Source organism: Strigops habroptila, chromosome Z, assembly GCF_004027225.2.
Source record: "Strigops habroptila isolate Jane chromosome Z, bStrHab1.2.pri, whole genome shotgun sequence".
Classification (NCBI taxonomy): domain Eukaryota; kingdom Metazoa; phylum Chordata; class Aves; order Psittaciformes; family Psittacidae; genus Strigops; species Strigops habroptila.
This window is the reverse complement of record NC_044302.2, coordinates 90552047-90578262: the sequence shown is the minus strand read 5'-3', so window position 1 is coordinate 90578262 and position 26216 is coordinate 90552047. Positions and strand designations below refer to the sequence as shown.

General features: G+C 42.3%; 1 protein-coding gene across 3 annotated transcripts in view; it reads right to left on the bottom strand.

The window, feature by feature from the left end:
• Positions 1-15793, bottom strand: part of CCBE1 (collagen and calcium binding EGF domains 1) — a 99501-nt gene extending 83708 nt beyond the window's left edge. For all 3 annotated transcript variants that reach the window (XM_030469708.1, XM_030469711.1, XM_030469709.1), the window contains exons 1-2: positions 15677-15793; positions 15474-15554 (exon numbers count right to left, since the gene is read on the bottom strand). In XM_030469708.1, the coding sequence (XP_030325568.1) occupies positions 15474-15554; positions 15677-15777 (182 nt within the window). In that variant the 5' untranslated portion in view covers positions 15778-15793. The remainder of the gene's footprint in view (positions 1-15473; positions 15555-15676) is intronic.
• Between the last annotated feature and the right edge of the window lie 10423 nt (positions 15794-26216).

The following is a 26216-nucleotide window of genomic DNA, read 5'->3' as shown; positions in this document are numbered from 1 at the left end:
TGCTTCCTCTCAGACTCACCCCATGGTACCATGTCACACCGCACGGTATGAGGGACTGTGGTGAGGACAGTGTAATCCTGCCATGCCCTGGTGCTGGTGGGGGCTTCTCCCTTCTAGGTATACCCAGTGCCTGCTTTGGCAGACTTACACATGCTCCCCAGACTCCTGATAAGTCTGAAGTGTTTTCCGTCTTTCTGTTTACTTGCAGCACTGTTTAACAAAGTTATAATATTTGCAAGCACGTAACAAAGAAAACTTTGAGGCAACTTTGCAGCTATCTGTACAGAACTGCATGAGTTAAAGTCACACATTTAGGAAGGAAAAAATGCAGCCCTGTAATCAAAACCGCTGCTGAGACTCTTGGATAATTAACAAGGGGAGAGAGTATGTTCTGCCTTAGCATTTGGAAGCGGAGCACATAAAATTAAGCATCTTTTCTGCTCTCTGCAGTTCAGGGGTGCTGATAAACACAGGAGAATTCAAAGAAGAACTGGGAGAGTGACCTGAGGATGAGGGAACACAGAACGTCATCCTCATTGGCTTGCTAAAGATACTGAACTTGATCATATTCTACAATGAGACTTATAATCTTTTTTTTTTTGTCACTTTAGTAAGTTACAAAGTGCCACCACTCACAGGAGTCAACTAATCCGTACTGATCTTTATTCCATATCCCCTCTACTTGAGCGCAGGTCCTCAAATGGTACGTAGGCATCTGACTCCTACTAAAATTGACGGACCAAAGCATCAAATGGTTTAGCGGTCCGTCGCTTATGGCATTAGAGGGTTGAGAATAAACTTCTGCTGATCCTGACAAAACAGGGTTATAAATACCAAGGCCTGCTTATGTTTGTTAGTGAAGATACACCAGTCCATAGAACATTTCCAATGTTATTTAAAATTGCACATCTTTTATTTATTTACAAGCAGCCCAGAACTGCTGACTATCCAAACAAATTATGCAAGAAACAAGCTGGGTTTTGTTGCTTTTTGTTGGTTGCTTTGTTATTTTTCTTAATCCTATATTACCCACAATCAAAAAAAATTTTGTAAATCTATGTTGAGACAGGAAAGTGCTAAAACCCCAGAACTGAATTGCTTGTATTCAACAATTGCTGAGTTAGAGGATTCCTTGTAAAATACAGTCACATTAATTCATCTTGGAACTGAGAGACGTTTCACAAAAGCTGAATTCCAGGGGCTAAATCTCATATTCACCATTACTTAAATTGGCATAAATCTAGAGAAGCTCAAATTAAGCCTATGGAGCTACATCCAATTTGCACTTGTGCTGCAAAACAGGTTTTGACTCTAGCTAACGTTTCTTGTTCACAGGCAACAGAAAACAAACATGAGGTATTCTTGCTGTCTTGGATGAGACAGTACTTTATGTATCATTTTTATGTGTATATGCTGTCGTATAACCTAAATCTTTTCCAAGAGAATTCATGCTTTGCCATTACAGGCAGCTAAGACACTGCCAGAACCTTCCTAACTTCAACAGCTGAGATGCTAAGTTTATAAATAATTTTATTTTGTTATGATTCTCAGCTATATGCTGTGAAAGGAAAAATTAAGAGCTCAATCGCTAATCCTCCATCTAAACATTGACTTTACAAAAAGAAATGACTGAGCATCCAACTGTAGCCTGTGAACTACCTTGGAGCATTTAACAGAAGAGTGCATTGCGGAAGATTTACCTTTTAAGAAGGAAATTAGAAAAAATAAATTTGCAAACTGAAGTAATAAAAGCTTACTATAAACAATGCAAACAAAAGCAGTAGTTGTCTGTGCCTCTCGAAGTCTTTTACAGATAGTGCATTTAGTCTAACTAAAGCAGGCAAATAAGCTGTCATGCTCTACGTGTCTTGTTATTTTTACATGTTCTACCAAATGATAATAAAATAAAACATTGCACTTACTTGTAAAACTCATGCTTCAGTAAAAAGGGTGCCCAAAATTTATTCTCTGCAAGTAACAAAGTTACACTTTATATAGATATTGTGGAAGGTTTCAGGGAGCCTTCCAAATGGGGAATGCCTTATTGCTAGGAGGTAAAAGATGGAAAAGTATCTTCAAAGACAAAACAACTGTATTTTGTCTCTAATAACAAGGAAAAACTAGAAGTTGTTTGAAGTCTGCAGTTTAGACAGTTTTAAAATAAACACTATTTCTAACAGAAGCTAGCAACTACTTCTGAATTTATCAATAAACTAGTCCTCCAAAGAAGCATTCCACATAAACAGAGTTTTTTCATACTATATAAAAGGGCTTAGGAAGTACAATTTTCCTACAAAAAAAAAAAAAAAAAAAAGAGTAAAGTAGCTTTTCATTCAGATCTTGATATCCAGCTGCAGAACATCCATTTGTCACTTGGCTTCCAAATCCAAATTTTGGAAGCTTCTGCCAATATCAGTGAGCAGCTGGGCTGACATAAGGATTCCTGGTTCAGGTCTTGCCCACAGCAGCCCTGTTTGGCTATTAGTGCAATCAGGGATGGTGGCATTTGATTCAGACCACTTCCGAAACTCCTGTTCTCAAGCATTTCCCGCAAATACCAATCACGTGCCTCAAGAGCAAGACATCACACAGCCTTTTCCAGCTCTCTGATGCTGCTTTGCAGCTTTTTTCCATGCACATCATATTGTAACAGTCAGGATATTGAATCTTTTGAAGCAGTTAATCTTCTCACAACTGAGACTGGATTTCAGTAATAAACACTTGCTGTAATTTTTCAACCTCTGGGCCATTGTATTTCCAAAAAGCAAGGTCAAGAAGGCATTTAATAAAAAGACTGCTATATTTGTTTGGTTCTTTCTTCCAAAAGAGAAGCCTTACAGAGCAAAACAACAAACTGGACAATATGGAATACAGCCAGGATCTTCAGCCCTAATTAAAAGGAATCTGAACACAGGAAAGTTTCCTCTCTATTTCCGTCCTGAAGATATATTTGTCCTGCATCAAATCCTTGTCAAGTCCTTAAGGAAAATTTCTTGGAAGAATTTTCTTTTCATTGGAACAACTTATAACTGTAATGGCTGTAAGGTCAATGAAAATATTTGAAGTCTCTTTTTCCTGGTACTTAAAAATATCCAGCAGTCTGTACTGCAAACAAGGATGTGTAAATAAATATATGTGTACACGTTAGTGTATGTGTACGTTAGCCACTCTTGCCCCTGACTACTTATTTTCTGCTGCTCTTTTCACTCCACCACAGCTATTTTCACTGGAGATGTTCCAGTGATGTACCATTAGCTTACTCCCACTGTGGAAACACTCTGGATATTTTTGCAACATAAGAAAACATCACAAAAATCTAGTTTGGTTCTCGGTGGATATGAAAAAATGTACTTTGAAAAGGAGCATTTTTTCTTCTTATCTCAAACAGTAGCATTTTGTGGAACTGCAGTGACAGCAAATCACCATAAGTAAACAAAGTCCAGCGAGTTATTGAAGATTCGATTTATGGCAACCTTCTTAGCTGTAACAGGAACACTACATCTTCAGCTTCAGTTATCAAGTTGTTTTTATTGTGAGGCATAAATTAGGCTTTTTCCTCCATTTTGTAGCTGGAGAAGTAGCTAATACTGACATCCCATAGTAAACCTTAGTGAATAACTGAAGGCAGGTTTTGGCACCATATGGGTCCTTGAGGAGCATGGAAATTTAGCCCAGAATGTAGAAATACAATTCAACTCTTGACAAGTCCATCCTAAGGTTAAACAACATTGCCTTCCAGGATCTCAGTACTCTCACTGATGTAAATCTGGAGGGGCACTGTCAAGGACCCTTCCAGGCACGCTCAATAAAACCACAACTCAAATACGGGTCAGTGCAAGGACGACAAACAAGACTCTGGCCAATAAACTCAGCTTGGACAGTCAAGCAGAGAACTCGCTTTGTTGATAAGATGCATTCAATCTGCTTTAACAACTTCTTGCATTCTTTTTTTTTATGGAATGCTAGGAAGAATTATGAAGAATTCCCAAACTGATGCGCTTTTGTATAGGTCAAGGGAAGTCAGTAGAGCTATGGAAATTCAACCCTCTGTAAATAATTTCATACAGCATCATTAGTGCTCATGCAGGGGACCAAATGAGCCATCTTTTAACACAGGTGAGCTTCCAAGAATAATCATGAAGGGACTAGTCCCACAAACGCATTCATTTCAAGTAGTTTTCTTGAGCTCCTGTGCCACACAGAGAAATATCTGCAGGAAAAGGAGCTAATTTAATGTCAGATACATGGAGAAAGTTTGAATACAGTCTGAATCTACTTCAAACCCAGAGGAGATGCCAGAAATGCAGCTCTGTCTTTGTAAAACTTCCATGGGTAAAGATCTTCAATGAGGTTACATCACAGTGAAGTTTTCATTTCTCTTTGAGAAGTTTTAAAACTAAGAGGAAATGGGACGTGTTAACTCAGCCTGAAGGATAACTTTTTCTCCCCATTGACTATATACAGACAGAGCAGACTGAGCCTGGATTCCTAAAGCAGATTCTAAACAGAAAGGTCTGGAAACTGGTAACTGTCAGGTTGTTCCCTGTTTCCCTCCCTCATCCCTAATTTACTGGGTTTTGTCTGGAAGAAAGTAATGTGGGGAGCTTAAGGGTGACCGTGGGCAGGGAAACATGCTCAGAAATAACATTCTTAATATCTTCTGTTTTGGTATTAAACAAGCTACAAGGCAAGCAGGACAAGGTGGAATAAAAATGTATCCCACGTTCTCCATTTTTAATCACATTCCTATTTGCATTTATCCATTTTAAAATGAGAAAAGCTTGAAATGAGAATTTTTTTCATGAAAATTAAAAAACCCAAAAAAACTAAACCAAACCAATGACCTATTTTCTATAGGTTCCTCATCTCTCAATATTTGAAATTTAAAGCAGTTTCAGCAAGTGCTCTCTGGATATGCATTTGTGGCTTCCAGGGAGTAGGAAGTCAAGTGGATTAGACATACACTTTCTTCAGGAAAAACAAAACAACAAAAAAAACACCCAACCCCAGAAAACCCCAAACCTTTTTAGATCCCAATATTCACCGAAACAACCTTCCTATATCTGCCTAAGCAAATATACTGTTTTCTGTATAAGCAGAATATCATGTAATGTATCAAGAAGACAACATCTGAAGCACCACAAGAGTCGCAGCCTTGGGCAACACAGACCATAGACTGTCTGAGCCATCGTGCAGACCAACAGCCCAACCACAGTTGGGTTCATCACGCTGCTGATTTCCAGGCAGCGGGCAGAGATCAGCCCAGGCTGCTAGCATGTCTGTCTGCCACTGCTCCTTGCTTCTGCTTTAGGAAGCTGCAGTTAAAAACATGCATCCCCGGGAGGATCAAACATCCACCAAACAGTAGCTCTAGTGACCCGTGGTCCCTCAAGTCTCTCTGTCACTCTCTGCTTCTCAACCACTAAGATCTAACAAAGACCCTCCACCCCATTTCACCCATTTTTTTCTCTTCCCGCAGATGCTATTATAAAGATCAAATAGTTTTTTTCCCTTTGGCTATTTTTGTTTTAATTATAACTCATTTCAACTCTCAAAGGCAATAATCTTTAAACTAAGGGGTTTTGTCAGAATTCCAGGGAGCAGTGTTTAGGAAACGACACTGCTTTTTCGTGTAGCTATGATAATAAACTCCATAATGAAAATTGAGTATGGTAATAACATCTTGTTGAATAGGCAAGATGTCAGATTTACAACATGTATTAAATGTGTTGAATGTGATCATAGAGATATTAACATTCCACTGAGATGCTGGAGCTCTGGGCAGGAAGTTATTTACAATGAAATAACGCATCCAATAAGGTCATTTGCTCTCTCTGATAAAAAGAATTCCAAGCATATTTTTTTTGTGTGTTTTCACAAATCTCTAAAATTGTCAGTATTTACCCATTACTCATAAAATACTGTGATAATACTTCATGTATTTCTTCATCCATTTTGCAACTGCACCACCTAACTTACGTGCCTTGTTATGTAGAATTTGGTGGTCAACCTTCCCCCTCAAGTGAGGGTAATGAGACTGTGAAGCCAACATGAAAACTGATGTTTTACATTGGAAGCTAAGCATCACTGATTTCTCCATAGAAAGACTATTATTTGCCATACACTTGCTAGACCTGATGAATATTGTCCTGTATTTCTCCAAACTTTCTCTCTAGTATAACTTGCCTCTGGCTTATAATAAGCCTCTAATTCTGCAAGACCAATCCATTTAAAAACTCAAATGATAGCTTTGATTTTGCCTCTCCCACTTATAACATTGTGTACTCATTGCTTTAGCTCCCAGCCCATTTCAAAAGAAAAAAAATTCTGGTTTATGTGCACTTACTATTGAATGGCTGCTTATATTAGTACAGTGAATATAATCACTGTGTATTTCACCTTATTTAAATTCCAGCACAGATCACCAATTAAAATGGATGTGGTTAGAACTTAAGATTAAAAAAACCCACAAGTACATGTTTTTAATAGCTAGATGTACACTAAATGCATTATGGTCTCATACTTCATTTTTGAACCAGGATCAACAATGAAATCAACACAACATGATGGAAAACACTCTTTAAGTGAGAAGGATTTTCCAAACACAACTAAGGTCTGAGATTACTGTCTACAACTGAAATTGTTTTTCTCTTTGACTGTTAAACTGAGCTACTCTCAAGGAGATGCAAAAAAATTGTTTTCTTTTCCTAGGCCAAGAACAAACCAAGTCACCACTGTATGGATGCTGCTTTCTATTGTTTCTCCTTACAATTGGAACAAGAAATGTCAAAGTACTGACATTTGCTACTGTTAGTTTGCAAAAGAAGCCACCATTAGTTTGAAAATTGAAAACGAGCAAACACAAAATGGACAACAGAGAGAAAAAAAATCTGAGCAAAATTTGGGAGAAGGGTTTTTTTTACTGTAAATCAAAGTCAGATCTGCTTATTCAGATGGTAGGCACCAATCTCAGCTCCTTAGTAAGCATAGATTTTAAAGAGAGGAGTCCCAGAGTGACCATCAGAGACATAACCAACACAAGCAAAGGTCTCCAGAGCAGATCTTCTCCCTGTCACTGACTTAGCACAAATCAAGCACTCTGCCATCCCCAACAGCTCGACCTAAAGTGACACTCATATTGAACACTCAGCAATGACTCACATATTGAGAGAAAAGTCATCTCAGGACTCAGGGCACTGAGGTGGAGACAAAACCAAAAGATTAAACTTGGGGTTGTGAGAGTTCAACACAATCTCAATGAAACCCAAAATCACACGTGCCCTGACTGACCACCACTGCACAAGCGCGAGTGCAATCTGAAATGCTGAAATGTGATATATCCCATGCATAGCCCCTCTGCACATCTGTGAATCAATGGCATGGGCCACACCAGCTATTTCACACACAGCTGCTTTGTGTGACCTTGTTGCACACACACAGTAAGTGCTCTCCCAAACATGCAATGGCAGAGAAACAGCAGAAGCCTCACAAAACCCGACACCCATGTGCTCTTTCTACTGGGCAATCGCCTTCACAGCAGAATGGGGGCACAGCAGAATAGCCTGATCTGTTTTTCCAAGTGTAGTTTAAATATTTAATGTTTAACTACTTCCCTATAAATCTGTACTATGACAATGAGCGAAGGCAATCTGAACCAAATGGGCAATTTAAGTATCTGCCTGTGAAATATTCCTCCTGCCCCCACACAGACCCACACTTCACAGAGGGGGAGAGAGATGTTCCAGACTGAGGAAGGAAGGCAGGGGAGGGGTTGTCAAGTGAAGATGCATCAGGTCCTGTAGCTTAGCTCCAAGTCTAGGTTTGGAGAACAGGCACCCTCCCTGGGGTGCATTCTGGGGTGTTTTTGTTTGGGTTTGGCCGATGTTTTGTTCTCCTGGGTTCTACATAAATGCATGCCTGGAAGCATTTAAATTATACTTCTTTGGGGAGTGATTACCTCCTTTCTATCACACATGTATCTGTCACACGAACAACCACCAAGATGTAATTTTTCTCTTTTTACGTCTATATACTCTTTTTTTTGTCTGCCTGCTCCATGCCCCTGTTTGTTTTGGTTTGGTTCTTTTCCCTTTCTCTTCCTTGCTGCTCTGTATCTTTATCCTTCCATTCCTGCCTTTTCCGTCTTGCCTATTTTAACGGCAATCAGTACAGAACAACCCAGCTCAATGTGGCTCTATCACAATGGGAGCAGTAATACAAGTATTAATAACGTCCTGCTGTTAGCAAGAGACACTGCAATCACTTTTTTGAGGACAAAGCAGCCTGACCTTAGGGAGCATATACAATACTTAGGATAATTACAAAAGTCATATTCCCTTTGGCGGCCTATTTTTATTACATATTTTGTATCAGCCACGGGAGGCCCTGGGGCTACAATTTTGTTTGTCTGGAGTCTCTGAGCTAGACGACATGCTTGGGAAAGTCAGTTCATATTTAACCCTATATTCTGTAGATGAAAACCACAATGCAATGCACCTGGATTTCATTATCGATCAAACCACCAAGGAGGGCACTTATCATAAAGCTCTTGGCTTGCCAGTTTTAAAATTCTCCAAACTGCTTTGATGTGAACATCAAAAACTTCAGGACTATGTGAACACCCATTTGCCAGACCTCATCCTTTAATTGTAACACGTTCTACGTCAGCGCACCACTCACAGTAATTATGCAATGTTCTGAGAGATCATGAATTGTAGTGGTTCTGTGGCTGTACAGAGGAGAAGCTGCACAGAAAACCCACAGCAGCACCGTGTTCTGCTGCAGGAGGCTTTGCTCCAGCCAGTAGCATCCACATCTGCTGAGACCAGAAGTGTCCATAACCTCAGTGGAGTTCACTAAGAATTAAGATCCTTAGCCTTAGCACCTGAGACAGCAAAGTGACCCAGAAAGACATGGCCATGTAAATGTGGTATGGAAACCTATAGACACGTGTGTGGTATTGGTGTTACTCTTAACTGACAGATATTCACAATGTGTCTCAGTAACTGTTCCCCTGCCAAAGACAACAAAAGAAATTGAATCAAATTAAGGACTGACTGCCATCAGAACCATGATGCTTAAAAGTGCTACTTTAAAAGCAATAGTGAGAAAAAAATTCTAGGCAAGATGGGGAAAATGTCTTAGCATCATTGTAGCATATCCTGTTTGGTAAAAAAGTAGTGTACTGAAGCAAAAATTTGTTTATTCGTATGCATGACAGTCCACCTGTGATGACTATTTTCAGGAAGGTGTTTTAAATGTATATATGAAACCGACAACAAAACATTTTTAACTAGAAGAACACTTATGTTTGTTGCATATCTTTATATACACCGTGCTAGCGAATATATAAGTAGAATTACTACCAGTGACAGTGCTCAGAGAGTAGCTCTCCATGGATGTGCCACATTACAGAGCTGCTGAACTTGTCACTTTCGTGATGATGGTCTGGTATGGAGTTCAAAAGGCCCTAAACTACATACATATTTACAGGCTTCTTCCTGGGATGAATAAATTATTATGTTCTGACACATCTCATTTTCAATCCGATCACCAAGCAGCATTGCTGCAGCTCTTTCCAGTAGTGCTCACAGTCTACATGGGCATGTTTGAGGTGCTGATGGTAGCATCACCTGAGTGATGTAAAGAGATAGCCAGCTTGTGGCAACTCATCACTGAGCTACGTGCAAAGGAAGAGCTGTTAGTTTAGTGAATTGTAAAGAAACTCTTTTGGCAGATGTGGAACTACAGCTGTTGTGTAGGTTTAGTTTTCTAAAACCAAAACAAAATTTGAAGTCATATCCTCTCTTAAGTTTTCTGCAAAATTCCACCACGGAGTGCATTTCCCTGCAAGATAACTGGAGATTAAGCAGTACTTTTCTCTAATCATACACATTTCTTGGTTTTACTGTTATATCAATTGGGGCTCTTTCAATTCAACCAAAACTGAAATGGTCAGCAAAACTCTAGAGAGGAAACACAACAGCAATAATAAAAAGTAAATCTCTAAAATGAATAGTCAGAAGATAAGATGACAAAACGTCATCCTTGCTTACTCCAGCTGAGAGCTGCAAGATTTTATACAGCAATTCCTTTTTCCTGTTGGAAAGCTCTGCAACATGCTCATCAAGTATCTGGGAACCACGAATTGATATGGTCCCCAAGGGCGTATTAGTGAAAGTGCTGCTCTTTGTGAAACAGTTACAATCCAACTTACTTGCAACTAGTTTTATCTTTTAAGAATGTGCAAAATGATACAGTCTATAAATATAGTAGGCTTCACCAGCAATATCAGCATCCAAGAGAGTAAAAAGGAGTGCTTTTCGAGGCATGTGATCTCTGGTTAGCATCAGAATTAAGCAGGGTGTAAGTATACACTCATTCTCTTCTGCAATGCATTTAAATTGTCTGTCTGTTAGGAAGTGTAGAGCAATTTCTCACAGCAAAATTTAAAACCTGAAGTGCAGGGAGGGCCTCTGTAAAATACCTGTAGCTGCTAATTATCAGATGAAGAAGCTGACAACCTATACTGAAACGTATTCATCCCACTTAAAAGAAAATGTATTCATCCCATTTTAAAGAGCTTTTGCTTGTGAAATACTACCACAAGAAAGTTACTGATTAAGTTCTCAGCCAAGATTTAAGCCCCACAACATGGGCCTTATTTGCAGATATAATGTGCAAAGATTTGCTTCATCTTTACAAAGATTTCATCACCATTAGATAGGACTATTCTGCCAAGCACTGTTATTCTAAACCTCCTACTCCCTGCTGGTCCCACAGAAGGAAGAAGCAGGAGCAGCCCACATCACTACACACACAGAATTAAGGTATAATATGTTCCTTGAGGAACTTGCACACTTCACTTTCAGTAAAAAATGCAGGAAGGAGAGAATTCTCACTCTGATGTCAGAGAAAGATGAATAATTTCTCTCACCAGGTTAATAGTCTATTCGTTTAAAAAATCAGTTTCCTCAACTAATCTAGTCAATTCTATTTGCAAGTTGAGAGGGAATTAGACTAATAGATTCAGCTCAATAAGAGAACAAAACCCCTTCCCTTTGCCCATGAAGGCAATGGCTAAAATTTTCTTCCAGGCTACGCAGATCCAGGTTCAAATTACTAAAAATTTTATTAAAAAAATCCTGAAAAGGAGCAAACCTTTCTTTTTTTTTTTCAAGTCGATTTACAATATTTAAGCGTCTAGTAGACAAAGAGATTTGCACAGTCAGGGGATACAAATATTCTCATTTTCCCATCTGTTTCATGCTTGAATCTTTCTACAACTGGTGATGGGCCAACAGCTTCCCACTAGCAAATGTTTCTGTTAAGTATTTGTATCATCTTTTGAATCATTTTCACTGCGCTCTCCGAATTCTAACTGAAAATAATATTCAGCTGTCCTAATATACAGCAGTTAATTAGGTGATCAAGTTTTGTTCTTTTTAAAAAGGGAGCAACTCCAATTAATAAATGTACCAGATTAGTTGTTAAGGCTCCTGAACTTGGAAGTGGTATAACCACTATTGTCCCCTTATGGGAACACAGCTACATGACCAGGATGAAGCAAGGGGATGTCTATTCCAGATGCTTCTTTTCCTTCTGGACCACAGGAACAATCTGGTAGCACTGTTTAAAATGAAAATGAATGAAGGACTGCTGCTAAGAAGTACAAACTGAATTGTCACATGCAAGTGACAACAAATAGAAGTGCTGAGGAAAACTGCAGCAACATTCATGTAGTTTAACATGTCAACAAATTGTTTAAAAGTCTATCTGAGTATGACACAGATTAACATCATACTCAAATAGCAGGAGAAGACAGCAACGTGACTGGGGCCTCATAGTCTCATGTTGCCCAAATTTCATCAAATTTGATGAATTTTCCATACAGTAGGAATTCAAAGTCTCATTGGACTATTATATTATCAACAAATCTGCAGAACTTGTTCTCTGTACCTACACGATGAGGCCACTGATACTGGATACTTTGTGGAGTTACCTACAAAAGTTCAAATGAAATTTGCACCGAAAAGATATTGTACAAGCACTCACTGCTTTTTGCATGTGTTCCTCTGTACTCTTATGAAAATAAATATACAAAACATCTAAAAAAATACAAATCAAACTAAGCCAAGGGCCAGGCTGCACAGATTCAAAAAGGAAAAATACATCTAATTGTGTACAAGGTTGCTATGATCACAGGGAAAAATGCCAATATATTCTCGGTGCTTGGCCCCACTTTTGGCTTGGCCCTCCATTTGGCTTATCTTTATTCATGAGTAAATCTGGTTAAAAATCATTTTCAAGAAATATTTTTTGTGATGAAAAGATGCTATTTTTATTAAAGTGCTCTTCAAACATGCAGATTTTCATGAAAAATTCCATCAGAGGAGTAAGAGGATGAAATTGCTTTCAGTCAAGAATTTATTCTTTGGAAAACAATTTTCCTCAGGAATTTTGACATCTGACTTCAAATGTATATTTTTTTTTATTTAACTAATTGCACAGCAGATCATTAGTAGCAGTGCATGTTGCCTTATGCCTACTGTGTTGTGACATGAGATAAATTTTGTGTCAATTTGTTTGATTTCTACACAAAAGGTACTTTGACCTAGAAAACAAATCAGGTGTGTATGCTAATAGTAAATAGCAGATGACATTAACTATCCTTTTAAACTACCTCTAACAATGCATATAAATGACTATATTATTCACAACTATTGTCATTATGAAATACCATGAAAAACTGTACAGGAAGATAAAATATGAGATTTTGTAAGGATCAATATCGACACCAAAATCAAGTTTCTTAGAAACCTGGAGTAAAAGATCCCTAAAACCACAGCTGAGTTTCTGTCCAGCTGAAGTCTTTTATATGTTTGCAGTCATTCCTGATGTGAAGACTGAATCCTAAAGTACCTGAACATCCTACAGAACAAAACCCACCTCAAGGCACCACAGGATTAGTCAACACTTGCAAGTTTCCTGTCATCTTGTTAACAGCCTCAACCTCGACATGTTAACGAATCTAAAATCAATATATGTTCCACCAAGGTTAATCTCAGATGCCATCTGGAAGCACACCTTGCGACCAGGAGGTACGGGGATGCTGCTTTTCCCCTCAGGTTCACCATCATGGGTGAATGATGCTGCTGGTTCGTGATCATAGAATCATAGAATCAGCTAGGCTGGAAAAGACCTTTAAGATTATCAAGTCCAACCTTTAGACTGATAGAGAATGGCACACCTCAAAAGGCAGGAACAGCAACACACAGCAGCACAGGTATGTCCTCCATGCAGAGCTGCCCTGTTGAGCAGTATGCCTCCCTTTCAGAGACGCTGCGCTGCTCTTGTGCATAGAGACATCACGAAAGAGAGCTCACAGGGTGGAGAATGGAGCCCTCCTCACCGGACCCTAAAGTTTAGACCTTGAAAACACATGAATAAATAGAAATGGATTCTTTTTCTTTGTTAAAGCAAGTATGGCCAGTGTTCATAGATACAGAAAAGATTTGAAAACATGAACCAAAACAACCTAGCGTGCAGTGCAGTGGTTTGGAAATGCTCATTCACAATCTGTGCTGGTTTGGGATGGTGAATACCTCTTGGGGTTGTGCAGGGGGAGAGCTGTGAGGGGGAGGGAAGGCTCAGCAGAACAAGAGCCCAAAGGTCAGAAATACCCGAGCAAGGATGAAAGAAAGTACAAGTGGGACTTGGCAGCTGGACGGAGTCCTGTTTTCTTTGCACGGTGGCCCGCAGCAGCCGGTGGAGGCTGTGAAGTCCTTATCCATTACACACAAAGCAGACCCAATTTGCTCAGACAGATTTGGGGACATGCAGTAACTAGCAGGATGGTCATGTGCACACTGCTTTATGCAGCTCCTGCTATGGCTTTTTCCTTCAGTAAAGGAAAAAAGCACAACCTTGTTCATCCCAGTGCTCTGCTCCCAAACCAGAGACGTGCTGCATGTCCAACCAAGTGCTTTTCTTCCCTGCAAAACCTACACACTGCCTCTCTCCACAAAGTGCTGCATGCTGCCGCATGCTGCTCATAAGCAAGTTTTGCCTCACCTTCATTGGGAGAGGAGAGAGAAGGTAAGGGAAGCAGGGAAGGGTGGTCTCCAGTCCCCACAGAGCCCTTTCCATGGTCCATAAGGATGCTGCTGCTGCTGAGAACTGGTCAGTATCACGACACCTTCTCAGCTGTCTGTGGCTGCCAGAGGGCATGAACCAGCTCCAAGCATGTGAGTGAGGGACAATACTGCTGCACCGTGTGTCTGCAGCTCCCTGGCACTTATGCCAAACAGAAAGCACTCTGGGAAGAAATGGATGATCTCTGTAACACTTTTCAGAAGCGCTAATGTGCCTTATCGTATTTTTGGTATCTAAGTGGCTCCCTGCCACACACAGGCATACACATACAAGGCAGAGAGAGCACAGGCGCCTCCACAGCACTCCTCACAAGAGGCAGCTTTCATAAACGAAATGTCTCATCTGTGGGGATGGGACTAATCAGAGGACATCTGTAGAGGGATGCGTGTGTGCTCATACGTTGTGTGTATTTCTCCAAAAGTACATCTACTGTCAACTGTTCAGGTCAGTTGTCATCATTACAACAGTTTTAAAATTCTTCTGAGAAACAGATGATGTTTCTCAAATGCACAGCTGAAAAATGGAAACTGATGGTTGGATTCATCTTGCTTAATTTGGGAGGCCTATGCCGAAATCTCCCCCAGAGCTGGTGGCTGAAGAATTTACGCATTCAGAGAGAATGATTCATCTACCTAAAAGTAAATGTCTTTCTGGTGGCATGAATCCCATTGATCTCACTGTTTATCCTGCAACTGGTGCAGCTATAGCTCCAAGGCACTCCTAGGCATCCAGGTCAGAGCAAGCCTCTCTTATTGTATTGGTGACTGATGGCCAGGATACCGCAATCAAAACCACACGCATCCTCTCCAGCCATGCCTTTGCGGTGACATTTGCAGCTAGTTACTACAACCTTTCACTGGATCAATAACAGGACTTGTTAGGGGAGATGCTGGACACCAGAGGGATGTGACCATGTTACCAGTACCCCAGTGCGTGAGGTGGCAGCAGTGCCGGGGCTGACAGAGCAGAGGGCAGACAAAACACATGCCACAGCTGCTGTCCCCACGACCTACACCAACACGTGCGTGCCCCCGTGCTCCCCTGGGGTGGTGCGGTGCCTTCCCCGCGGACAGCAGCAGCGAGCCCTGGTCCTCTGGTCCATGTCCACGCATGTGCCCCGGTCGCCCAGTCCGCGGCCATGCGTGTGCCCTGATCCTCCCCGGTCCATGCCCATGCGTGTGTCCCGATCTCCCGGTGATGGTCACGCGCCTGCCTGGATCCCCCGGCCCGCGGCCACGTATGTGTCCCGATCCCGATCCCACACGTGTGCCCCGTGGCTTCCCCGTTGCGCCCTCGCCCTCCGCGGCCGCGGCACTCACCTGAAGCAGGTGGTGAGCTCGCCCGTGGGTTTCAGGCAGGGGTAACGGGTGGTGGCGATTTTGTTCTCGGAGCAAACCTCCCTGCAAGCCGGGGAGTCGGATTATTAAAAAAGAAAAAAAGGGGAGAAAAAAAGGAAAAGGTGATGGATGGGGGGAAACGGGCAGGATGGGGAGCGCGGGGGCCCGCGGCCGGGGACACCCACCTGTCGCCGTCCTGTGGCTCCTCCCGGTAGGTCCAGGCGTGCCCCAGCGCCAGGAGCAGCAGCAGCCGGAGCGGGGCCAGGCTGCCGGCCGGCCGCCCCATCGGGCCGCCTCTCCCCTGCGCGCCGCGCCGGCTCTGCCCGCCCCGGCCGGCGGCGGGGCTGCGCCGACCAGCCGCTCCTCCCGCCCCCGCGGAGGGCCGCCCCCCGCGGCCGACAGATGTGCCCGCGGGGAGGGGCCGCGCCCGGCCAGATGTGCCGGCAGATGCGGCCCCGCGGCGGGGCGGGGCAAGGAGGGGCGGCGGCGGCCAGATGTGAAGGGGTCTCGGCAGATGTGCGGCGAGGGTAAGGGGACATCAAACCCCGGCGGTGCCCTCCCGGCCGCAAGGAGCACGGGGAAATGGGGGTACCCGCTCCAGGGCGAGCGCGGCAGAGAGAGATGGAGAGGTCCGAAACCGTGGGGGTGATCAGCCGCTCCCGGTACACCACCGCTGATGTTTTCCAGATTCGGCTTTATCTCAAATCTCTCTCCCAAAGGAACGGAGCAGTTCAAGGCATCTCTACTGTGACGGCTGTTTATGCTTGTGTATGGCTGCCACTTCCCCACCATTCATAAAAAGGAGATTAACGACAACAGACCTGGATAAAGTAGTGCATCAGGTCTGGCCCGTTACCCCATATCCTGTTTTCACGGTTAAACTGCTCAGAACCAGAGGAGCAAACCTGCAAAACCAGGATGGCTTTGCAAAGTGTTTAGCTGTTGCATTGGCTTTGATCACCATAGAACTTCCGACAAGTATGAAAGGCTCCAGGGAAATGAGGGTGTGCAAATCAGCCTTACAAGCACTTTCACCTGTAGTATAAATAACCTCGTTTCACAGACTGAAAAATCAGGGAAACATGAGCAACAGACTGTACTCATGTATTATTCCAGACAGAAAGGTCAGGGATATGCAAGTAACAAACTGTAACTCCTCTGTTAAATCAGCACAGAAGTAATCACAGGGTGTAAGAAGACTTCAGCAAACCGCCCCCCCCCTTCTATTTTTTGCCCTGCCACAGACAACATTTGAACAAGTCACTTCACTGTTCTGTACCTCAGTTTCCCATCTGCAGCAGAAAGACCTGAATAGAAAAAAAGACAAATAAATATATAAATATTGCAGATCCCCATAGATGAATCAGCTATGATTAAGTGTTAATCCCTTTGGTATGCTGTCCAGCACCCAGAAGCCAGCTAATGATAGATGGACTCTTTCTTACTTGGAAAACTCTGGGACTTGTCAGAAGTTTTCCCTGACTTGCTCAGCATCTGCTGTCACCATGGTCTGTCGTGTTGCGCTGTTAACTGCCAACTCCAAGGTATTTCTCTGCTCTAGGTGCCACTGCGTATTCTCTCTATTCCTGTGCTCAGTAAAAGCAAAGGACTCCTGTACAGCAGAATTTTTCCCCCTGGTTGTTTTTGGTTTTGCTGTTGAGAGGATGTTTTAGATGTTTATTCCATTGTAATTACTGCTTTTCCTTTATACAAATAATAAGTAAGCAAAGGCAGGATTTGCTGTCTTGATGCCAGGGAAAGCTCTGGATGTTCCTTGCAGGGCTAAGCCCTTGTCTTGCTCAGACAGCTGCTCCTGATTCAGAGATAACAGGAACAAAGCAGGACCATGGTGCTTGGACCCAAGCACTCAGAAGACACCTGTCTCCACATCATCTTCTTTACCCTCCTGCTCCAAGTAGAAAGTATCCAGTGACAAGGTTTGAAACGAAGCGAGGTTTGCACTGCTGTAACCCCTGCAATGTCTGTCTGTAGATAACAAAGGATTTAATTTACCACATTCCAGAAGTAGTCACAGTCCTTCCAAAAAGCTCAGGTTTTTAAAGAAATTGAAAATCATTTCTGAGCACAGAGCTGGAATCCTTTGGGTGGATGACTTTCAGCCCTGACCCAAGCGTCATGACTTTGGAAGGACTCTGATTTTAAAAGGAACCCTATATAGGCCTGGCATAAGTATGCTTCGAAAATGTTATTTTTTCCCAGAACTTCTCCCATTGAATGCAGATCTGATTCACTACCTGAATTGCTTAACTCAGCTCTATGCCTTTTCTTTAATGCCTGCCACCCACACAGCACTGTATCAACACAATGTACTATATTTTTAATTAAAAATATTATATCAGCTTACACATGTATTTATTTAACTCATGAAAACAGCCTTGTTAATTTAAACATGCTAACCTGCAGGTGAAGGTAATCCTGCACTCAGCTCTTTGCCAAAGCAGGGCCCAAAGCTTTATATACAAAAGTGAGATCAATAGTTGATACAAAGGAGAGATAAAGAGAGGTTAAACAGCCCCATAATTTACAGTTGGTGACTCTGTTACAGCTGAAAACATTAAAGTTGAGAGTTTTGTCATTTTGCTTCAACAGCTTCACCTCAGCTTTAATGACCATGCAGTCAGGGCCATACTGAGAACAAGGCTTGCTTCCTGGGAAGTGTTGAAGGCTGGCGGTGGTTAAGGAAACACTGAAATGTTCCTGTTGCCTCAGGGAAGGAATGATCTGGGACTGGTTTTATATATAGTAAATAAGCAGAATGTGATTTCTCGTGCGAGGGACGCTTTCCCTTGTGCAGGGTCATGTTAGTTTTGACTTGTCCAACTCAAGAGTGTATGAAGCTGATTAAGCTGCACACTAAATTTTGGAATGCTCTCAAAGAAGAATGAGGAATTCAGTGTAGTAAAGTGCTTTATCAGAAATTTTATTTATACTGTTTATATAGGAAGACGCATTGTTTCCTGCAGTTCATTCATACTGATGTTGTTACATTAATAATACAAATTCAAGTTTCTTTTCTGGATTTTGATGGTAACTGGAATAGCTCAGAGGCGAACTTTGATCACTGCCTCCAAAGAGGCTCTTTCAGAAGCCCATTTCCATAGTGGAAAGGCACCACCTCTGCATACTGCCGAACAGGAGGAGAGCAGTGTACAGGGCACCCCTGTCTCTTTTTAGATATACACTGAGGACATCTGTGTCCAGGAAGAGCTCTCAAGATTCTTGAGCAGTTATTATATTACCCTACTACTCACAGACCTCTATTAGAGGTGTTGTATGAGGCTCAGCACGAATGCACAGGAAGGTTTGAAAGTTTAATCGTGATCCTGAACATAGAAGATTAATTTTCTCTACTTCTTATCCTCACCTTCAAAAGTACTATGACTATCATGGTTTTGGGGGGTGAGGGTGTTGGGGTTTTTTTTGTTTGTTCTTTTTCTCAGATGTTTCACTGGAGTTATGCTCTGTGATTTCTCTTAATCCGTTTACAAACAACATTTTCATCAGTGCATTTTCCATCTGCTTCAATTAAAAAACAAGTAACCAGTTATTGTAAATAGTCTTAATCCCACTACAGCATTGTGTTTGCATCAAGTGCCTTGGTGGCAATTCCACCAGATCTCCAGCTGTCCTTATTGACATGATCAGGGGGATCAGTGCAGGACTGAAGGTGTAAACAAACAGAAAACAGAGGTTTTAAAGAACATCTTGGTCCTGAGATACCACAGCTTTGAAAGGTCTTGTGGTGGTTATTCCTGAACTAGTTTCCCTTTCAGGTGAATGCCCAGACTGAACCTGTGTGGAGCCAGACTTGCACTTCCAAGGAATATTGCACATTCCAAGCTCAGCTGCTAAACACTCAACCAGGCAATGCAGAGATTTCCCACACTGTTTCAACTCCAGGAGGCATCTAGACCCATGTCCCATCTCAGAAAAAAGCCAGAACCAGATAGTAGAGATTAAAAGCAAAGAGATGTCCTGAATACTTGTATCTATCTCCCTCGAGAGAGGTGGAATTCAGAGTTGCCTGGTCTGTAGGAGGCCGCATGAAACAACAGATAAATAGGCACAGCAAAGGCAAACAGTGAAAGATGTCAGAGACGATCCATGAGTTCACCAGGAGCAGGTCTGGGACAGTAGGAAAGAAAGGACAGAAAGAAGACAGAGGAAGAAGCAGAGGAAAACCAGGGAAGAGAAAGGAGCTGAAGAAATGTCAAGGAACCTTGCAGCAGGGGCTGAGGTCTGCCCAGGTCTAAATAGGTATTACATCCTGAAAGAGCATGGTAGAGCAGCCAGCAGAGCATCTTTCAGAGCAGGAAACAGCTAGGTAGGGGTGCCGAGAAGACAGTAGCATGGTTGCAGCCACTCTCAGTTATATTTGGGTGGCAAAGTGCAGAAGACAAGGAGAAAAAGGGCTAAAAAGGCAGTTTCCCCCAGGAGAAGGCAGTTACACTTCTCTCTTTGTTCTAACGATCCTGGTGTATCTTGAAAGATGGAAAACTGTGAAAGTTAAAATACTGTATTTATTTTGCTTAGTAGGTAGAAGGTGTTACCTTACCTCTGGAGCCCAACATGTGAATATGCCACGAAACATGCATTAAATAAAAATACTGGGGCAGAGAGATGATAGTTCTCATCACAGACACTATTATGGCCCTTAATCCATCTAGGAGACAAAAAGTCTGTGCTTTCCATCAGTGGCATTTTTAGTAAAACATGTTAATGATGGACAGAGGTAACTGAAATGTGATGCAACTGTTTTTAAAATAGACATGGGAAAAGGCACCTCGCAAAACAACAGTGACCATCAGGCATTGCCTCCAGAGAACGTCACAGCTACAGAAAGATTGCCCCAGAGTGCTTCTCCATTTCACAGACAATTACAGGGCTCATCTTAGATTAGCAGCAACAATAAATACCTTTTGAAAATATCAGCTAAAACAATAGCACTGCTGACTGAGCAGAAAATAGGTAAACGAGAGCTCTAATCCACCAAAACCAAATACTGATGGATACATGGGACATGGCATGACACTAACCAGAGCTAACTTATTTTCTTGAGGGTTAGGTTTGAATTCCATTTTGTTATAAGAGATTAGAGTTGAAGAATGTGAAATCTTCCATGGCATGCCAGCTATCAAACACCATCCGCCTATGAGGTGTGTATGTGCTTCCTGTCAGTCCTGGCTCTTTTGACAAGGCTTGGGCCATCGCTCTAAGCGCACAGGCAGCGAGATAAACAGATCCCTTCTACCCAGGCTTTGTAATAGTTAGAACAAAGTCCCTGTGCTTCTGAGGTTTGCGAGGTTTTCCACCTAGAGCATCAATTGCTCCTATGATGATCATCCCATCGCAGTGTTGTGCTCTAGAAGCCCTGGGTGGTAATGAAGGCTTTGGAAGGTCACTGACCAAGAAATCACTTTTTAACCACAGACATACACAAATACCTGAACAGTTCTCACATGTGTATACAAGACACAGAATAGGTGAGAAACTACATCTGATAATACAAATTGAACCAAAATTAGAGAGCTCATTTTTTTGTTTGCAAATGCACATCATGGTGGCAGCAGAGACGAAGATGGTCCCAGGAAGTATTCCCTTTTTTCCCAAACACATTAGGTGATCCTTTGATTTAAAAAGCTTTGGGAGCCCTGTTTTAGCACACAAGTTGCTGCTAAAGGAAGTGCGACACACGAGGTTGCTGCATGTGCATGCCACCAAGATAGCTCATGCATGGCCAGACTCTAACACACACCCCTCACCTTTTATCGTGATGGATCCCCAGCAAGGTGGAAGGGTCGTCTTTGAAAATTGCCCACTAAGAACTCCAGAGTTGAGACACAAAAGCTTGAGCAAGAGCAGACTTGAGTGAAAGGTCTGAAAAGGTTAACTGAAAATTTACAACTAATCAGTGTTTTGTTTGTTTGTTTTTAATTACATACGGTTAATTAACAAGCCTTTATTTTGGAATATGGAATACAGCTTCAGAACAAAGTTTTAGTCAATGGTCTGCAAAAGCTAGGAAAGGTGTTCCGGTAAGATGTTCTGATGTCTTCCCACATATGGGGAAGACATCAGAAAAGAATGGATGAAGCAACTGTCCAAAATTCTGTTTTTCAACATGCTCAAACACACACATGAATGTAATTTCCATGCATACAAGCAAGTAAAAGAGCAGAGAAAATGCTTTCAACTACTTCCTCCTCCTCAAACTGCTTGCATGACCTTGGGTAAATGGCATAGGCCCAGACCTTCCATAATCTAAATACCTCTAAGCATGTAGGTCCTAATCTCTGAACCTCAGCACACTGTCTACAACATGACCTAATCTCTTCTTTCATACCTTTGGCCAGGTTTGCTTATGTAAAGTCTAAGGTATTTATTTGAGGGGTGAAATTTGATCCTGATAACAGTATCAAAATATATATCTTTAAAAGTGCAAAATATTACTGCTATGTATACAAACAAATATTTCACACTATAGAATAAGTAAGAAATCCTGATGACCAATTCTTCGAGGAGTGCTGCACACCGCAGTGCTCATTTCACTGTGCTCTTCTGCTAAACTAAAATTTCTGCATTATGGACCCACCCACAAGTCACAGTAGCTCAATATCTGCTGCAGTCCTGCACATGAAGCATCCTGCAGCCTCTATCCCACCTACAGCGCAGGCAAAACTATCTCACTTGCCGTGCAGCCAGTTTGCAACTATACCTTGACACAGCCCAAGGCAACTCAGGTAGCTGTGGTTACACCTGTGGAAAAGCTCTTTATCCATAGCTTGCCTTAGCATGGCTTGAAAGCACTGCCCATATTGAAAGCTATGTAGGGAAGCTGAGGAAGGCCTGTGACACAAGAGAAGCAAAGCAGTCCTCATGCTGCTCTGCTCATGGCAATCCTTGGAGCCTGTGCCAAAGCAAATGCAATCTGGAGACCCTGTACATGTGCTCCTGCTGTGGCATCTCCCCCAGCTGTATTTTCTTTGGCTCAAGCTCCTGCAGAGACATGGGCACTCTGCAGTGGCAGATGCATTAACACTGAGGGGACTCGATTGAAAGCCCAAAGTTTTTGAGCCCGGTTATTGAGCTCAGAATCCTATTCATATAATTATGGGCAAAGCCAGGTACAGGGAGGCTTGGGGGATGCATGGATATGCCACAGACTTTGAAATCTTCCTCTCATAGTGTGCTAACTGTACCTGCCTTCCCTGGAAAAGCCAGGACACACATACGTGCATGCACTCCCACCACCCTCCCTGACCCTTACCTCTAAATCTACTGAGAAAGGAATGTTCTAACTTCCATGTAATTTATAAGTGGGTGAATGGAGTTTACTCAAACAAAACCCCTCCACTCATAGACTGAGGCAGGTTATTTAAACCTGGCGTGACAGCAGAAAAAACAGCTTTGCACTGGCACTGCAGTTTTCCCTGCCATGGAAATAACAGTATGCTTCACACTTTTAACCTCATAAGGTGTTTTTGTCACTTTATTAGTACTGATACTTCCTTTCCCCTCCAATTTCCTTGTAAATGAGACAGCTTTTACTGGAGTTTCACTCTCCCCTTTGGTGCAACACATGTAACTCATCACAGAAATGGGCTCAATTCAGACCAGTCACCCATTTCATTGAAGTTGATCTGGCAAAACACAAGTGAAAAAAAGAAGAATACGACCTTCACTCCACAGCTTGTGACAGCTCACTCACTGCTTATTTATTCTGCACTCCTTGCAAAAACACTCCACACATTCAATCACATCTCAAAGAAAGAGGTCAAAAGGCAAGTGTTTTTAAAATGTCTCAGTTAAAGAGTCTCTTCCCATTAAAGCCGTGCTGGTTGTGTCAGAGATAAAAGACTGCTTTCCATGCGGACTGACTACTCTGCCAAATCAACGATAAATTACTCAGAAATAGGCTCTGGCACATTCATTGCAGGAAAATGAATCTCCAGACACCCCTCCACGGTCAGCAGTGAATGCTGTGTAATTCTGCTGATGACTGTGCGAAAAGTTTACAAAATTACTTAAATTTTTTAGTGCCTATGTCGAGAGCAATGGTACTGCTTCTGACCTGATTCCTAGAATGGATCTCCAAAGATGAAGATGTTTAAGGCAGTGGCATGGGATACTTGTAGGGAGTAAAAATCAATGACAGGGGAAAAAAAAATAAAATCTATTCTTTTGAGCTTGCAAAGTGCTGGCTGTAAGCGATCAATAATGGATGTGTGAGACTTCAAAGTTTGTCGAGCACAAGCAGGAAGCAAATGAAGCATGTCAGGAAAGATAATTTTCCTGCCAGAAAAGGGGAAAATCCACAGTCAGATGTCCATTTACCGAAGTGTTAATTGTTAGGATAAATACAGAATTTTATCTTGAGAAGGATCTTTCTCTCCTGAACAAGCAATTTATATCTGGTTTGACTTCAGGCTAGAAGTGTCCTAATCCTTGTCTATCACTAGAAAGATGATTGGCCTCAGCAAGAAATTCTGGTACTTTACATGAACAAATCTGAGGCACATTCCTTTTCACATTTACCCCTCTGCAGGTCCTTTAGTACTACATGCAATCAGGGCCTGATCTCCTGCATGCCTTGCATCTTGCGAGCAGATCTTTTGAAACTCATCACTCTTAACTCCTTATACACTCACCCCAGCACCAATGCTGCCTTTTGCCATCTGGCTTCTGCTCCCCTTGTCATCTGTACCAATTGCACAACTTTACAGTAACCATTAGGTTAAATGGAGAAGGGCATTTCTGGAGAAAACCCCACAGTTCTTTTCCTGTTCTCCATTCACATATCCACACTGCACTCCAAAGATGCAATAGCAACTTGGAGGAGTGTCTGTGCTAGCTCAAAACACAGGTAACTGAAAACTCATGGTCTCCTGCCTGACCTTCACTGCCCGGCGTCCAAATGGGACAGAGCAAGAGCCTGCAGAAGTTTAGCAGCAGCTGTGAAGGGCTTGCACCTACTCCAGAGCATGGCTTCTGTACCTCCTGTGTTGCCTTTTGCAGGCATTTGCACTGGACACAACTGAGAATGAGAGCTGAAAACACATCTTTCTTCCCTCTGAGGCTCTTTGGACATGGAGGCTGTGCAGAGCACCCCTGGTGTTGTCAGCGCTGCCCTCGCTCATCACTGCGTTTCCAGTGGTGATGCTCACAGCTTGGGTGACCACGATAAAATAAAAGCAATTAAATCCACTGAGGGGCTCACCAGCAACATTGGATGCCTGAGGTGGTCTCTGTACAGCCCCAGGAACAGAGAGAGGTTCAAGTACCTGCTTCCTCACAGCTGATGGGTGAGCCAGTGGGGTGCATACCCCCAAAGCTCTACACTGACAGGGAAGTCAGCAGGCATTAGAAATGCCAAGACCTTCCAGGACCTGGGCCTCAGTCTTTTCATGCCCCCCTCTATTGGACTCCACAGGATACTGACAGTGTCTGGTGATTAAAGATGTACGTCTTCCAGGTGTCTTCAAAGGCAATACAGAATGAGGGCTTTAAGACCTAGGACACTGATAACAGGGCTCCAAGTACTTGCAAAAGATAAAATAAGAAGTCAATCAGCTTTGTTTAAGTGCTTAACAATGTTCAGCATCTCCAGCAGAGCTCTGAAAGGAGCAAAACGCTGGAGAATTAAGTTACTTTGTTCTTGTAATTCCAAATGGTCCTTTGCAGCCAGCAAACTCTATTTCTCTTTTTTGCTATGTGTCGTGTAATGGCTTTTCCATTATCATGCCTCAGCCAAAAAAAAAAAGGGGGGTGGAGGGCAAAAGGAGAGACATACAGAGAAAACAAGTATCTGTCGAACAATATTTACTTTTATTTCTCAAACAGGTGAGGGTGATTTCAATACTCCAGAAATTGAGACTTTTTATATTATGACTCTGTAGCTAATATTTACCAAAGTTAGGTCAATTATTTTCCTGACCAAAAAGTAACAGTTATTAAAAAAAAAGAGGAAATGAAGGAACAATCCTGACAGTAACTCATTTCTACCAAACAAGGGAAATCAGCAGTGCATACCTTGGCACTTAGCTGAACCAAGCTGCTTTTCCTTACTGACTCTTCCTTTAGGCATTGAGTCCAAGTATTTCCTTGGAATACGCTCCTAGTGTGTGCTGTAGCTATTTATATTCTACAGCACATATTTTTGGATTAAATACATCTAGGTGGCTAGTTGCCACAAGAGCAAAGGGGGTTCAATGAATGTTTATGAAATATTACACTTGGGATAAGGTGTTTCCAAGCCAAGCAGCCCGTACAAGCAAACAGGCTGTCAGACATGGTGTGAGCAGGCATAGCACAGAAACTGAGTGATGCATCAGCCTGGCCTTGCTGTCCTGGTGTCTTCTGCCTGTTTTGATGAGGGATACCTCCAGATCCTCACTCAGGCCCCAGGCCAGTACTAATGAGCAGCCAAGGAGCAGCTCACAAGGGCTCCTCTGATTTAGTACCTTCCTTGATTTTAGATTTCCATTGGCTGAAGCAAGTCACATTGCCAGCCAACTGCCTCCCACAGAGAAGATATGCTTGAGGAGTGTCTCTCTGATACCTCTTGTCAGCCACTGAAGTCTCCCAACTTCTCTTAGATTTGTGGTTTCTATGAGATTACCCTAGCCTCTAAGCCATTTTTTTCCCAAGGTTGCTGCCTTCTCCTCAATGCCTTTTTCCTCTTTGTCTTTCCATCCATCCACCCAT